At 45.4% G+C, this 17346-nt stretch overlaps 1 protein-coding gene across 1 annotated transcript; it reads right to left on the bottom strand.

The window, feature by feature from the left end:
* Positions 1-857: 857 nt before the first annotated feature.
* On the bottom strand, positions 858-10371 carry CDKN2AIPNL (CDKN2A interacting protein N-terminal like). The gene is made up of 3 exons (XM_011969213.1): positions 10078-10371; positions 8351-8450; positions 858-1720 (listed from the first exon to the last, which is right to left on the bottom strand). The coding sequence occupies exons 1-3, from the start codon at positions 10314-10316 to the stop codon at positions 1709-1711; spliced, it is 351 nt and encodes a 116-aa protein (XP_011824603.1). The 5' UTR covers positions 10317-10371; the 3' UTR covers positions 858-1708.
* Between the last annotated feature and the right edge of the window lie 6975 nt (positions 10372-17346).

Here is a 17346-nt window from a genome sequence, read left to right as displayed (position 1 = left end):
GCGAGTCTCCTGCCCCAGCTTCCTGGGTAGCTGGGACTACAGGCACATACCACCACACCCAACTAATTTTTGTATTTTTAGTAGAGGTGGAGTTTCACCATGTTGGCTGGGCTGGTCTCAAACTCCTGACCTTGTGATCTGACCACCTTGCCTCCCAAAGTGCTAGGATTACAGGCGTGAGCCACCATGCCCGGACTGCAGGGTCCAACGTCTTATTTGCCACTATTGCTAGTACCAAGCACAGCGCCTGCCACTGTTGAGTGACCCCTCCTGTGATAAACTTATACTACTGCCTCCCAAATGAAGCCCCTCTCCCAGTATTTATGCCTAGACCTATTTACTTAATGGAGCGGACTAAACAAGAAAGAGGAGCAGAGAGGGGGTACAGGACAGACACTTAGTTGAGGAACATTAACAGCAAAATTTCAGAGCAAAGCAGGACTGCAACAAGCATTTAAGAGGCTATGTGCAAGGTGGTTCCTCAAGTCTAGAAGACCCAAGCCTCAGGCTTCCTCCAGAAAAGCAGACTGGGAGACAGAATTTACAAATCAACTTGCTGACCGGACAAAACCCTGGAATCCTGTGTCAATGCGTTTTAAACTAAGGCCAGATGCTTTTTGGTAGGCCGCCTCTTTCCATGAGCTGGTCGGTACTTCAAGTCTATGATTTGATTCTCATTTCTTAAAAAAGGATGAGTATGTGTGGTAGTTGGGTATAGGTATGGTATAAATTTCAGGTGGAAATAGGAATTAAAGGATATGATTTGCCTTGGTGGGGGAAGAAAAAGGCCATAAAAGAGAATTGCACTTAAAGGTACATTGTCGAAAAATCTAAACTATAAAATTCATTACCTGCCATTACATCAACAACAAAAAGGCATTTTATTTTATCATTTTTATTTTTTTGAGAGTGTTTCACTTTTGTCACCAAGGATGGAGTGCAACGGTGCGATCTTGGCTCACTGCAACCTCCACCTCCCAGGTTCAAGCGATTCTTCTGCCTCAGCCTCCTGAGTAGCTGGGATTACAGATGTCTGCCACCACGCCCAGCTAATTTTTTTTGTATTTTTAGTAGAGACGGGGTTTCACCGTGTTGGCCAGGCTAGTCTCAAACTCCTAACCTCAGGTGATCCGCTCATCTCGGCCTCCCAAAGTGCTGGGATTATTACAGGTGTGAGCCACTGTGCCCAGCCCAAAAAGGCATTTTAAACAAAAATTCTAACATTTAAAAACTGAAAATATACCGCGCCACTGCACTCCTGCCTAGGTGACAGAGCAAAACTCTGTCTCAAAAAAACAAAATGAAAAACAAAAAACCCTGAAAATATGAGGCCAGGAGTTCAAGGCTGCAATGAGCCAGTACTGCACCTTTGTACTCCCGCCTGGGTGACAGAGACCTTGCTGGTAAGAAAAAAAAAAAAAAAAAAACTGAAAATAGAAAAGAGGGCTTTTACAATGTTGATGAACTCATCTTAGAGTACATGATTTATAAATACATAAATATCCATGCATACTTTTACAGTGATAACTACTGGAAAAAATGAGAATGTTAAAAAAGCCAATCTAGACAGAGTCCTTCTCATTCCACCTGCCTCTTTATGTTGGTACTACCAGGAGTCTTAAGAGAGCTGCTGTGGTCTATGTCACATTCATCCCAGCCTCCTGTCTAATCCTGTAGCTGATGATGAAAATGTGATAAATCTTCTGGCTTAGCTTTGATGCTAGGAAAAAAAGAAAAGAAAAAGTTATATAACCACGTAGTCCAGTGACTCAAATTCATCTTCATAAATTAAAATATAGCAGTGATGTAATATTTATGTACTATCCAGACAGTAAGTATACTCAGAAATTATTAATATTTTACAACATACAGAAAATTCAGCAAAACATTGACCACACCATCCATTTGGAAGCCAGAACTTGATTTTCCTGTCTTGTCACTTGCAATCTATAAATGTTCACAATTTAAGTGATAATGGAAATGCTTAAAATACTTTTCCTGGCATGCTTTGCAGTCAAAGGTTCTAAAAACAGAGTCACACAAACACTTATTGTTCTAAATTAAAAGCAGTCAGTTCAGGTAGTAATTCACAACATTTCACATTGAGTCAGGATATTTAGATGTGAAGGTTATATATTTCTGGATTTCACACTATTAGAAACTGTAAAAGCATGTCTTCAAATAGTGGTGAAATGAAGCAGAGCTATTCTTTCTGGGTACTCTCTAGCACCTCTGGTAAATTTAAACTTGGCTTTAGACAACTTTTAAGCAGGGTGTGAAAAAAATCACTTTGGCTGTCACCTTGTATTTGAATGAATTTCCTTAACATTTAGCAGTGCAAGTGAATCAATCTGAGAGTCTTTTTAGTAATCAGAGATTTCAAGGTATGACCTGTTTCCTAGGTAGGCCAGTCAGTGCTTTTTTTTTTTTTTTTTTTTTTGAGATGGAGTCTCACTCTGTCACCCAGGCTGGAGTGCAGTGGCGCGATCTCGGCTCACTGCAACCTCTGCTGCCCAGGTTTAAGCAATTCTCCTGCCTCAGCCTCCCAAGTAGCTGGGATTACAGGTGCCTGCCACTGCACCTGGCTAATTTTTGTAGTTTTTAGTAGAGACGGGGTTTCACCATCTTGGCCAGGCTGGTCTTGAACTCATGACCTCATGATCCATCGGCTTCCCAAAGTGCTGGGATTAGAGGCGTGAGCCACTGCGCCCGGTCCCAGTCAGTCTTTTTGAGATGAAAAAAAAAAACAAAATTCCTCAGCAAAAGCAAATTATAAGAAGACTTTCATCATTTAGGGGAATGCCTAAAGTAACCATCTTAAGTCCAAAGAGAAAAAAATCCCCTAAGTCATCTCTCAAATGACAGGACAGACCAATGCTATGGAAGCACACAGCTGCTGCCGGTTTGGGCCGCTGTGAATACCGTCTTTTCCACAGGTGTTTGCAGGTGATCCACTACTGACTCATGAGCTCCAGACAAGACTGGTCTGTGGGATGAGACACACCTTTTCTGGCTTCTATTTCTAGTGGATAAAGAGTAAAAGACAAGTAGCTCCAATGAGCGTTTATCTTGGGGTACAACAAGACCTCTGATTTAACTAATCTGATGGCTGATTTTTTTTTTAACTTTTCTTTGAGACAGGGTCTCACTCTGTCACCCAAGCTGGAGTGCAGTGGTACGATCATGGCTGACTGCAGCCTCAACCTCCCAGGCTCAAGTGATCCTCCCACCTCAGCCTCTCAAGTAGCTGGGACCATAGGCATGTGCCACCATGCCCAGATAGTTTTTATTTTATTTTTTGTTGCGACAAAAGTCTCACTATCCTGCCCAGGCTGGTCTGGAACTCCTGGGCTCAAGCAATTCTCCCACCTCGGCTTTCCAAAGTGCTGGGATTACAGGCGGAGCCACCAGGCCAGGTTGATTTTTTTTTTTTTTTTTTTAATACTCACCAACATTTGCACCATCTTAGAATCACAGCTGCTTCCACCAAGGAAGCGGCAGCTCTAGTACCTCAGAGCTTACCAAGATAACAAAATGCACAAAATCAGGCACACTTGTTTTTCTTACTTTTCTTTGAAATTTCTTTTTCTTTCTTTTTTTTTGAAACTGTCTCACCCCATCACCCAGGCTAGAGTACAGTGGTGCAATCTCGGCTCACTACAACCTCCACCTTCCAGGCTCAAGTGATTCTCCTGCCTCAGCTTCCACAGTAACTGGGACTACAGGCATGTACTACCACACCTGGCTAATTTTTGTATTTTTAGTAGATGGGGTTTTGTCATGTTGGCCAGGCTGATCTTGAACTCTGAACCTCAAAAGATCCGCCCACCTCATCAGACTCCCAAAGTGCTGGGATTATAGGCATGAGCCAATGCACCTGGGCTTTCAAATTTCATAGTCACTTTTCTTTTTGTTTATTATTTTTTGTTTTGAGACAAAGTCTCGCTCTGTTGCCCAGGCTGTAGTGCAGTGGTGTGATCTCCGCTCACTGCAACCTTTGCATCCCAGGTTCCAGTGATTCTCCTGCCTCAGCCTCTTGAGTAGCTGGGATTACAGGCACGCACCACCACGCCCAGCTAAATTTTGTATTTTTAGTAGAGATGGGGGTTTCACCATGTTGGTCAGGCTGGTCTCGAACTCCTGACCTCATGATCTGCCTGCCTCGGCCTCCCATAGTGTTAGGATTACAGGTGTGAGCCACCACACGTGGCCTTCATAGTCACTTTTCATACTGCCATTTTCCCTCTTGGGATAAAAATGTTCTCAGAAAAAACGGACCACATAATTAGGTTGACAGCTTCTTTGAGTCAGTAATGATAGCTTCCTAGTCAATCACTCCTTTCTCTTTAAGACATTACCTTGGAAGTATCAACTCTGACAGTCATAGCAATGACACCTTTCCTGAGTCAGCTGCTGCTCTTTGTTAATTATCTCTCATTAATTGGTAAGGTGAGCAACCACAAAGGCTGCTAGCAGGAGCCTAGGATGGCAGTTAGATAATCAAGATTGTTTACTCAATGTATGTGTGTTTGAATCCCCTTTCAAAAGAAAAAAAAAATCATATACTGCAACTGTCCAACAAATCCCACCTGTCAGAAACCAATGCTCATTTCTTTTCTCAGACTTAAAAAAAGAGCTGGACAGATTGCAGAGCTGTACTTGCCTCAAAGCTGCAGAATAGCCATAAAGTATTTTTAAAATCTTAAAGAGCCTGTGCCTCCAAATCATCATCACTGTGTCTTGAGATACCAACAATGCCAGGAAATTTACTCCCACTTGGTAGCTAGCTTTAAAACTCAACTAAACTCTAATTTTTTAGCTAAAGATCAATTCTGGGCAGAACAACAACAGACGTTTTCAGGTGTATGGCTGGACATCAGGAGTATTTTGTCTATGGGCTGGCAATGTTGCCTAATGTTTATCAGCATCCTCTATCATGTGTGCAAAAACTGCAGGCAAAGGACAAAACTGCTGCAAAGTCCTCATGGCTCTCTTTCCAGTGGCCTTCAATGGAGAGGGGACAGCCTTCAATACCACACAAATTTGTCATGGTACACAGATCAGATGACTCGTTCTCAGAATGGGCTTATCTAGAAGTCTTAAAGACTCACCAGGCACAGTGACTCACACCAGCACTTTGGGAGGCTGAGGCAGTTGGATCATTTGAGACCAGCCTGGAGAACACAGCGAAACCTGGTCTCTACAAAAATTAACCAAGCATAGTGGTGCACACCTGTAGTCCCAGCTACTGGGGAGGCTAAGGTGCAAGATCACTTGAGCCTGGGAGGTCAAGGCTGCAGTTAGCTGTGAGCAAGTCACTGCACTCCAGCCTGAGCAACAGGCAAAACTCTATGCACAAAACAAAACTGGCAAAACTCTATGCACCCACGAAGTATCTCACCTTTCAGAATCAGCTGAATTTCACTTACAGTGGCATCAACAGACTAAAGTTAAACCTGGCTACTTAGAAAAATATAAGTTTTATTTGAAGGAAGTTGCAACACACAATTCAAAAATGCTATAGACTGGCTGGGCGCGGTGGCTCAAGCCTGTAATCCCAGCACTTTGGGAGGCCGAGATGGGTGGATCACGAGGTCAGGAGATCAAGACCATCCTGGCTAACACGGTGAAACCCTGTCTCTACTAAAAAAAACACGAAAAACTAGCCGGGCGAGGTGGCGGGCGCCTGTAGTCCCAGCTGCTCGGGGAGGCTGAGGCAGGAGAATGGCGTAAACCCGGGAGGTGGAGCTTGCAGTGAGCTGAGATCCGGCCACTGCACTCCAGCCCGGGCGACAGAGCGAGACTCTTGTCTCAAAAAACAAAAATAAAATAATATAAAAATGCTATAGAAGTATGGCCTCTGTATAGGTTTCTTCCACATAGCTAACTGCTAATGATTAGTAAGATGGCAGCACTGGTTTCAAGATGATAATTTCATGCCTGAGGACTCTTCTCTGTAGACTCACACTGTGCAACGACAGTGTCAAGAATGAACATCCCAGGGCAGGGGCTCTGTACATTTTTTAAGTATAAGACCCCTTTAGGATGTTTCAGAAAGACCCTAACACACACACACACACACACACACACATTTCACACTAGTCTATAATGTTTGGGACGTGCCAAACCTCCTCAGTCTCCTACTGGGGTCTGCAGCCCAATGTCATTAGGTGTTCTGATCTTTAATACCCAACATGACTGGAAGGAGTTCAGATACCTTTCAGAAAACATATAAGACAGAGAAGTATAATGGAGAACTGATATAAAAAATCAGAAAACCTTTCCAGGCATGGTGGCTCACGCCTGTAATCCCAACACTTTGGGAGGCTGAAGTGGGCAGATCAACTGAAGTCAGGAGTTGGAGAACAGCTTGGCCAACATGGTGAAACCCCATCTCTACTAAAAATACAAAAAATAGCCGGGCGTGGTGGCAGGTGCCTGTAATCCCAGCCACTCGGGAGGCTGAGGCAAGGGATCACTTAAACTTGCAAGGCAGAGGTTGCAGTGAGCTGAACCATTGCACTCCAGCCTGGGCAACAAGAGCAAAACTCCGTCTCAAAAAAAAAAAAGGAAAATCAGAAAATCTCTTAGAAACAAAAAGGAAAGAATCTACCACAGCAGTTAAAAAATAAAGGCTCGGCCAGGTGCAGTGGCTCATGCCTGTAATCCTAGCACTTTGGGAGGGTGGGCAGATCACTTGAGGCCAGGAGTTCAAGACCAGCCTGGAAAACATGGCAAAACCATCTCTACTAAAAATACAAAAATTAGCTGGGTGTGGTAGTACCCGGCTGTAATCCCAGGTACTGAGGAGGCTAAGGTGCTAGAATCACTTGAGCCTTGGAGGCAGAGGTTGCAGTGAGCCGAGATCGTGCTGCTGCACTCCAGTCTGGGTGACAAAGTGAGACTCTGTCTAAAAAATAAATTAAAAATAAAGGCTCACCTCACTCCCTGCCTACCTCTGCCTCTGCCCCTGCCCCATAAGGTATACTCCAGCAGCCAGAAACTATCTAGCTCCTCCCTGGCTGGGCCCCAAGAACCTCACTATAGGACACCCAAGGACTGCCCAATAAGTTTTTAAGTATTACATGAGAAGATCCAAAAAGCCACAAACTCACAATTCACATTGCCCCCTGGCTAAAAACAGTAGCCCCTTTGTAACAGCTGGTTTTACTTACTTATTTATTTTTTGTCAGGAGTACTGCATTGAGATAACAGCCAATTTTAAAAACATAATAGCATCTCAAAAACCAACCTGAAGCTTTTCCCCAGGTTCAGATTAAAACTAAAAGAATACTTTTTTAAGAAAAACAAACCATCCTGAAAATCAAGTGGGGTGTGCTGTTTGGGACTGAAATACTTTACGAGCAACTGAGGATTTGATTAGATCCTTGACACCCATACGGAAGAGGACCTCTGTATGTGCCCCACCTCCCAAGACAAGACCTGAATGTGGAGGAATGGGCTTACCTATGTTTCTAAGGGCAGACCTAAAAAGGGACCAGTAGCTTTTTACTCTATTGCTTCAGTCGATTTTATAAGCATTTTCTGAGTACCTTCTCTGGGGTATAAGTATACTAGGTTTGGGAGTACTAAAGACTAAATAAAACTTTAGACACCATCTCTTCCCTCAAGGTCACAACTGCTTTAAAAGAGGTCTGGATAAAGTGCCAAAGGAATTTTGGAAGATAAGCGAGCAATTAATTCTGCTGCCTGAGCAGATAAATGTGAAACAAGTACATATTGGGGGTGATTCTGAAAAGTATTAATAGCTGGGATGCCCAGCTCCATACTCTGAGGTTCTTTCTGCCACACTCTCTATAGGCCCAGCTCCAGCATCCAGATTCAAGACTCTAGGCAAGACTCACTGTAAAGAATCCATCGCCTGAGATCAGACCCCACAGGATAGAGAACAGCTATGGTATCGACATTGCTCCAGCCACATTCCTATCAGCAAATCAGAGAAGCCAAACTAGTCAGGTCAGCACTCACAGCCAGGGTAAGGATGAGTTAGTTACTCTATTACCAACAAGATTTTTTAACAAGTAGGAAACAAGTATTCTAGCCAACATTTTTTTAAACATCAAGCAAAAATCTCAAAACAATGTTCCTAATCACCCAGAAGAAGTTAAGCTTATGTGTTACCTCATCAACAACGCATAATTTATCACAATGTGTTGTCAACTACTTATGAAAAGGTTATACCAATTATGGGGAAATAATAATGAAAAGGTATAGGTCTTTGGGGTAGTAAACAAGAGCACTCAAAAACAATACTCTAATATAGTGTCATCAAAGCAGGGACTGTTAACTCTACACCATTTCATCACATACACTTGGAAATCCTATTTACCTTTTTCATTAACTCACTTCTGGTAGTAAATTGTGGCAGGTCTTCCACTTCAATCCCATCGGCCATTTCCATCACCTTGTCTAAAAGGTCTTTATTGTAACTGCACAATAAAAAGTAATAAGGTAAAAACCTCGGAAGAATTGTCATTGTGAATTAATAAGAAACTGCAGGTTGCTCAACCATAAAATCAACTCTCAGAGAACTGATCTGATACTGCAGGGCAAACCTATACATGCTCAGCACAAGGTTTTGAGATGGAGTCTTGCTGTATCCCCCAAGCTGGAGTGCAGTGGTGTGATCTTGGCTCACTGCCACCTCCACCTCCCAGGTTCAAGCAATTCTCCTGCCTCAGCCTCCTGAGTAGCTGGGATTACAGGCGTGTGCCACCATGCCCGGCTAATTTTAGTATTTTTAGTAGAGACAGGGTTTCACCATGTTGGCCAGGCTGGTCTCGAACTCCTGACCTCAAGTGATCTTCCCGCCTCGGTCTCCCAAAGTGCTGGGATTACTGGCGTGAGACACTGCGCCTGGTCCTGTGAACACTTCTTGCTTGTAGATACAGAAGTGGACTTTATAAATACCAGTAGAGCAAATGTTTCAAGATTTAGAAGAACAGAGGCACTGTACATCTAACAACAGATATTCTCAGATACGGGATGAGGGCCAAAATATTTTTGTTTATTTTTTAAATACATGGAATGTCAGTCTAACAAAAACATTATTTATTTGCCCAATTCTCTGACATTTGCCTAACCATGGAAAACCAGGATTTCCCAGGAGCACCTAGAAGGCAGGGAAAAGGGACGGGTGCCTCTGGCATTGGTTCCCTACATACTGTTCTAATAAACCCCAATATGTGAAGCAAAACCAAGTGGCTTAGGCCTGGAGGGGCCAAATGACCAGAGTCAGGCAACCATAATAGGTATAGAAACCAAGATCAAACCAAGTCACCCTATTTTCCTAACACAATTTCAGGAAAATGGAGGCTCTCTAACAGGGAGTCTCAAGATTTGCCACCTTCCTCATGGAGGGGTGAAGGGAATGCCTTATCAGGCACTTCAAAAGCGGGTCTTTGTCCTTTTGGTGCAGCAGCCAGGATGAAGTGGGCTTTGGGACCTTGACAAAAAGGTATCGGTCATTTTCATAAGAGGGAAAACAGAGAGGTAAAGCTGGTTCCTACTTAGGACCCAGTGGGCTGTGGAGTGAGGACAAAAAGGCACAGGATACAGATTACATCCTGTCATTAGTGGTTAAAATCCATCAAACCTGCCAGAAGCTGCATGGTCCTAGTTACATCACTTCCCTCCCTAAGCTTTTTCATCTGTAAAATGGGGATCTCCGTTTCTGTCTCTGCACTTTGCCATGTAGGTGACAGAGGCTAACGGACTTCGAATGCACACTGCAAAGGTGATGGTTTGAGCCAATAATAGTAGTAATACAAATAACAATAGCAACTTTTGAACCCGCCATGTATTTAGCTCTTCACCCTTTAATTATTACAGTCATCATAACCACCCTTTTACCAGAAGAGAAAACTGAGGCTCAAAGATAAGGATCGTTCCAAGGGGCCTTCAGGGTGGGAATCAGTCTGCGGGCCGGCCAGTGCGGATGGAGGTTGGGAGCGGGTTCAGTCTGGGGCAGAGGTTCGGGTCAAGGGTGAGCCCTGGAAGAGGGCTTGAGGGTCCGAAGAGAGGGGACAGGATCAGCCGGCCGGCAGGGGTCCGCACCTGCAGCCTAGGAAGAGATGGTTGGCCCAGACCATGGAGAGGGACAGCAGCTGGTCCAGGCGGCCACCGCCGTCGGGCGGGTCGCGGTAGTCGGGCAGGTGGCGCAAGATGAACTCCATGCGGGCCTTCCATTGCTTCTCGCTCTCTGAGTAGGAGCGGAACTGCTCCGCGAAGTCGGCCGCCTGCCGCACCCCCGAGACCAGCTCCTCCACTGCAGCTGCCGCCTCGCCACCGACCATGGTGCCAGCCGCAGCCGAAGACCGGATAGCCCGCCGCCTTCCCGTCGCGCACTGCGCCACCACCTGCCAGCCAGAGGGGCCCCGTCAGCGCGCGACTGCTCCAGAAGACCAGCCTGGAGCGCCCTCGCCCGGAGCGGCGGCCTGCGGGGGCACAGAGCGGCTCCTGGCTCCTCAGACCGCCGCAGCCCGCGGCGCATGCCCTGGGTCTACCCAGGGCTGCAAGGGCCCTTCGCGGTCGACCCTGCTGGGAAGCGGTGGGAAAACTGAGGTCCCTAAGCACAGAGTCGGAGCGCCCTCTTCCAGTTGGCATGCCAACTGACTGGATGCCAGTCAGAGCTATGCTGTGTCTTTCTTGCCCTGGGAGTTTCCCAGGCACCGCCTCATCCTAAGGGATATCAGGGGGCCCGGGTCAGGGATAGATAGGTCCACTTCCAGGGGTCTCCACAGCCACGCAGGTTGGGGCCCGCCTTCCTGGAGCGAGTAATCCATCCATCCGGTGAATACTTGCCAGGCACATTGCTAGGTGCTGGAGAGGCAATGAGAGCACACTCGGAGCCCTGCTCGCCTGAACTTTACCATCGACTGGAGGAGCAGACATTAGTGAACTAATTGCTCAAGTAAGTGGAGAATTTCAGCGTTGACAAGTACTAGTAAAGAGAAGTCCAGCGTGCTACAACCATGAATAAGCAAGGAAGGGACCCAATCTAGTCTTGGGGTCAGGGAAGTGATCCTGGAGAAATGAAGAATGAGCAATTTTCTGAGAAAAGGGGAGTCGGTCAGAGCAAGAAAGAGCATGGCCTGGTAAGAGAATTGCAAGATACGGGGTAGGAGGGGCTGGGGGGCAGGGCAGGTAGAGAATGGAGAAGATGAGGTTGCAGAGGTCAGCAAGGCCAGTAGGCCAGGCAGGGATCCTGGCTAGATCCCAAGAATGGGCAGCCACTGAAGGATTTTAACCAGAACAGTGACACCTGGGTTTACAAAAGATACTGGAAGGAGTCAGAAAGAATGTGTCCAGAGGAAATGAGCAAGTTTGGATTTGGTTTTAAATAGAGACAGGGTTTCGCCATGTTGCCCAGGCTGAGTCTCGAACTCCTGAGCTCAAGTGATCCGTCTCAGCCTCCCAAAATGCTGGGATTACATGTGTGAGCCATCGCGACTGGCTAGGCCTGAAAGTTTCTATTTAGCTGGCATGACTCGGCTGTCTGTTCTAGGCTCAGGTAGCAGACACACTGAGAGACAAAAGAGCTTCCTTTAAAGCGGTGAATTCCCCATCCCTGGAAGCATTCAAGTACAGTAACTGGGTGTTGGGGCTCAGAAACCAATACCCCAAAATGTATTTTGACATGCTGAACTGATGAAGAAGCCTCAAGGTCTCTCTGACCTCACCCACCACCACACTCCTGTCTGTCAATTCTTCATTCCTCCCAAAGCCTAAGATGAAGTTGTTCCCTTATCTGCCTAAATTTAGTCCAGAACACCAAAGGAAACAATTACCTCTGGTTCCCTCCCTGAGTTTTCATTAACTGAACTCGTTTTGCAGGAGGAAAGACTGAAGTATGTCAACACACCAGGACAGACTTTTGTCACAAACCCTTGACTCCTCTGCAGGCCCAACAGACTTTGTCCCAGGCCATTGCATGTTCTTCAAGCCCACTGAATTACCCTAAAAATCACAGGCTGGGCGCGGTGGCTCAAGCCTGTAATCCCAGCACTTTGGGAGGCCGAGACGGGCGGATCACAAAGTCAGGAGATCGAGACCATCCTGGCTAACACAGTGAAACCCCGTCTGTACTAAAAAAATACAAAAAACTAGCCGGGCGAGGTGGCGGGCGCCTATAGTCCCAGCTACTCAGGAGGCTGAGGCAGGAGAATGGTGTAAACCCGGGAGGCGGAGCTTGCAGTGAGCTGAGATCTGGCCACTGCACTCCAGCCTGGGCAACAGAGGGAGACTCAAAAAAAAAAAAAAAAAATCATTTACTACCCATCTAAAATATCCACACTCTGGATGATGGGGTAATCACTCTGTGATTAACTATGCACATTAATAAACTTGTCTGCCTTGTCTCCTCTTTTTTTTTTTTTTTTTTTGAGACCAAATTTTGCTCTTTTTGCCCAGGCTGGAGTGCAATGGCGTGATCTCTGCTCACCGCAACCTCTGCCTCCCAGGTTCAAGTGATTCTCCTGCCTCAGCTTCCTGAGTAGCTGGGACTACAGGCACCTGACATCACACCCGGCTAATTTTGTATCTTTAGTAGAAACGGGGTTTCACCATGTTGACCAGGCTGGTCTCGAACCCTTAATCTCAGGTGGTCCGCCCTCCTCGGCCTCCCAAAGTGATGGAATTATAGGCGTGAGCCACAGCACCTGGTGCCTTTTCTCGTCTTAATCTGCCTTTTGTCAATTGATTTTCGCGAACCTTCAGAGAGCAAAGGAAAGTTTTCCCTTCGCACAAGGAGTCACTTGAGCCTTCACCAGCTTTGAGAGATTATTGGCATAATAGGCTTCCCCATTGCCCCCAATCAAATGTGAGATTGGGGTACAGAGGTGAGCCTAGAATCCACGATCTAGGGCTCCAGTGCAGGTCCTATATCGTGAGTGTGGCCTGTGGGGAGAGCTGATCACGTCCTGTCTGCTGCTTCTGCAGCTTCTTTTTGGGCATCAGGGTCCCCAGAAATCAGAGACTCAACAAAGCGTGGAAATACGGGGCAGTCCACACAGTATGAACCTGAAGACCCAGCACCAAGCTCAGTGATATGGCGTTATGGTTAACAACAGGGAGGCATGGTATTCATGCTCATATGGGCAACGAAAGTGTCAACAGGCCTGTGAGACCAAAGACAGAGTCAGCTACTCCCAGCAATCAGGAATTGGTGCACAGACCTAAAAGTTCCAAAAGTGAGTGCAGATCACACATCCTGAGAGGCTTGTTAAAATGACAGACTCCCCAGGCTCACCATTGGATGTTCAGAATCAAGGCCCCAGGTAATTCTGCTTCCACCTGCCGCTGACCAAACTTAGAAAAACTCAAAATTGTTGAGGGTTCTCTGAGCAAAATTCTTGGTCACCTGATTGTACAGTACGGAGGCTAGCTCAGAAATAGGAACCCAGGCTCTGCAAACAGCAGCTGCAATTACACAGCCAGTCCTGCCTATGGGGTGTGAAAAAGCTAAGGGTCATGCAGCAACTACCTTATTTATCATGTCTGTGACAATTATGGAGCATATGCATATAGATAACGTATGTACGAACATATTCAGACATGCATACAATTGTAAACCCAAAAGTGCACAAATAGGCTTTTTTTTTTTTTTTTTTAATACAGAATCTTGCTCTGCCATACAGGCTAGAGTACAGTGCCACATCATGGCTCACTGCAGCCTTGACCTCCCAGGTTCAAGAAATCCTCCCACCTCAGCCTCCATGAGTAGCTGGGACTACAGGTGTGTACCACAGTGCCCAGCTAATTTTTAAGTTTTTCAGAGAGATGGGATCTTGCTATGTTATCCAGGCTGGTCTCAAACTCCGAGGCTCAAGTGATTCTCTTGCCTCAGCCTCCCAAAGTGCTAGGATTACAGGCCTGAGCCACTACACCTGGCCAGGTATTCTTTTTTCAAAAAAGTTATGTTATTAATATTATACTTTCAAAATGTTAAGTAGTATAAAAATATTGGCCAGGCACAGTGGCTTACGGGCCGGACACGGTGGCTCACACCTGTAATCCCAGCACTTTGGGAGGCTGAGGCAGGCGGATCACCTGAGGTCAGGAGTTTGAGACCAGCCTGGCATACATAGCAAAAGTCCATCTCTACTAAAAATACAAAATTAGCCAGGTGTGGTGGCACATACCTGTAATCCCAGCTACTCAGGAGGCTAAGGCAGAAGAATCACTTGAACCTGGGAGGTTCTAATGAGCAAAGATCGCACCATTGCACTGTAGCCTGGGCAACAGAGCAAGACTGTTTCCAAAAAAAAAAAAATTGTTAATGGCCACAGACAGTGAGACCCTCATCTCTACAATTACAAAATTAGCTGGGCATGGTGGTATACAACAATAGTTCCAGCTGCTTGGGAGGCTAAGATAGGATGATCGCTTGAGCCCAGGAGTTCAAAGCTACAGTGAGCTATGACAGCAACACTGCATTTCAGCCTAGGAGACAGAGCAAGACCTTGTCTCAACAACAACAATAAAAAAAGTTAGTTAATAATTAACACTTCACAGAACAATGTGGCAAATCCAATTATTGACCAGTTTATTGTTTCTAACTTTTTTTTAGGATTCAGATTTTTTTTTTTTTTTTTTTTTTTTTTTTTCAGATATTCTTTTCTCATGTTGCCCAGGCTGTAGTGCAGTGACATGATATCGACGCACTGCAACCTCCACCTCCCTGGTTCAAGCGATTGTCCTGCCTCAGCATCCCGAGTAGCTGGGACTACAGGGACTTGCCACCATACCTGGCTAATTTTTGTATTTTTAGTAGAGATGGGAGTTTCACTACATTAGCCACACTGGTCTTGAACTCCTGACCTCAAGTGATCCACCCATCAGCCTCCCAAAGTGCTGGGATTACAGGCGTGAGTCACCATGCCCGGCCAATTCAGATTTTCTTAGAGCATAATACTTAATAATATAGACAAGATAAACTTTTGTACCTCATCTTTTAAAATATTTATTGAAATATTTTAATACATAAAATTCACCCACTTAAAGTATACAATCCATGGCTTTAGTGTATTCACAGATTTTTGCAACCATCAACATAAATTAAGTATAGAACATGTTTATCACCCTATTCCCATTAGCAATCACTTCCCTTTTCTCTTCACTCCTGGCAACAACTCATCTACTTTTTGTCTCTATGGATTTCCTAGTCTGGACATTTCATTTAAATGAAATCTTTGGGACTGGCTTCTTTCACTTATATTTTCAAGGTTCATCCATGTTGTAGCAAGTGTTAGTACTTTATTACTTTTTATGGCTGAATAATATTCCATTGTATGAATCCACCTCATTCATCAGTTGCTGGATATTTAGGTTGCTTCTACTTTTGGCTGTTATGAATAATGCTGGCATGTGCATTCATTACAACTTTTTTGTGGACATGTATTTTCAGTTCTCTTGGGTATATTGTAAATTACTGGGTCATATGGTAACTCTATGTTTAACTTTTTGTTTTGTTTTTTGAGACAGGGTCTCACTCCTTCACCCAGCTTGGAATGCAATGGCACAATTTTGGCTCATTGCAACTGCTGCCTCCTGAGTTCAAGTGATTCTCCTGCCTCAGTCTCCCAAGTAGGTGGGACTACAGGCACACGCCACCATGCCCAGCTAATTTTGGTATTTTTAGTAGAAACGGGGGTTTCACTATGTTGGCCAGGCTGGTCTCAAACTCCTGACCTTGGGTGATCTGCCCGCCTCAGCCTCCCAAAGTGCTGGGATTATAGGTGTGAGCCACCATGCCCAGCTGTGTTTAACTTTTTGAACAAACTGTTTTCCACAGTGTCTGAACTGCTCCACAGTGCTATTGGTAATGAGTGAGAGTTCCAACTTCCCCACATTCTTGCCAACACTTAGTATTTTCCCTTTTTAAATTTTTAAATTATAGCCATCCCAGGGGGTACCAAGTGATACCTCATTGTTGTTTTGATTTGCATTTTCCTAATAAGTAATGATCCTGAGCATCTTTCTTGTGCTTATTGGCCATGTGTATATCTTTTTGGGGACATGTCTATTCAGATCACTTGCCCCCTTTTTTTCCTTTCTTTTTTCCCTTTGTTAGAGTTAATTTTTTGCTTATGAAATATTTCAGGCCAGGCATGGTGGCTCATGCCTGTAATCCTAGCACTTTGGGAGGCCAAGGCAGGCCGATCACAAGTTCAGGAGATTGAGACCATCCTGGCTAACACAGTGAAACCCCGTCTCTATTAAAAATACACAAAATTAGCCAGGCGTGGTGGTGGGCACCTGTAGTCGCAGCTACTCTGGAGGCTGAGGCAGGAGAATGGCGTGAACCCAGGAGGCAGAGCTTGCAGTGAGCTGAGATCATGACGCTGCACTCCAGCCTGGGCAACAGAGCAAGACTCCATCTCAAAAATATATATATATATATATATATATTTCAAACACATGGAAAATTATGGAGAATAATGTAGCAGACACCACATTACCTGCTCCATCAACATGAACCTTTCCCATATTTGCTTTAGAGGTGGTGTTGTTGCTATTTAATAGACTCTTTTATTTTAGAGCAGTTTTAGGTTCCAACAACACAATAAAGGTGCCAGGCGCATAGCTCATGCCTGTAATCACAGCACTTTGAGGGGCCAAGGCAGGAGGATTGCTTGAGTCCAGGAGTTCATGACCAGCCTGGCTAACATGGTGAAACCCCATCTCTACAAAAACTGCAATAATTAGCTGGGAGTAACGGCACTTGCCTGTAGTCCCAGCTACTCAGGAGGCTGAGGCAGGAGGCTCGCTTGAGCCCAGGAGTTCAAGGCTACAGTGAGCTGTGATTAAAAAAGAACACTATTGGGAGGCCAAGACGGGCGGATCACGAGGTCAGGAGATCGAGACCATCCTGGCTAACCCAGTGAAACCCCGTCTCTACTAAAAAAATACAAAAAACTAGCCGGGCAAGGTGGCGGGCGCCTGTAGTCCCAGCTACTCGGGAGGCTGAGGCAGGAGAATGGCGTGAACCCGGGAGGCGGAGCTTGCAGTGAGCTGAGATCCGGTCACTGCACTCCAGCCTGGGCAACAGAGCCAGACTCCATCTCAAAAAAAAAAAAAAAAGAACACTAAAGGATGTAAGATTTTACTCCTACTTTCAACCTAACAAGTATCCGTACAACAATTTCAAAGGATACTGGCAAAAGACACAGATTCTGAGACAAAGAAAAAATCTTCATTACTCACAGCACAACAAGCAGCATGAGCTTCATGTTTGCCCTGCCTCCCCTTGTCCCCCAAGTCCCACAGGCGCTATGCCAAGGGGCACAGTTAGATGAGGTATACGAAGTGGGTTTGTTTCACAGC

The sequence above is a fragment of the Mandrillus leucophaeus genome, unplaced genomic scaffold (assembly GCF_000951045.1).
Source record: "Mandrillus leucophaeus isolate KB7577 unplaced genomic scaffold, Mleu.le_1.0 Scaffold88, whole genome shotgun sequence".
NCBI lineage: Eukaryota > Metazoa > Chordata > Mammalia > Primates > Cercopithecidae > Mandrillus > Mandrillus leucophaeus.
This window is presented reverse-complemented; position numbering and strand designations above follow the sequence as displayed.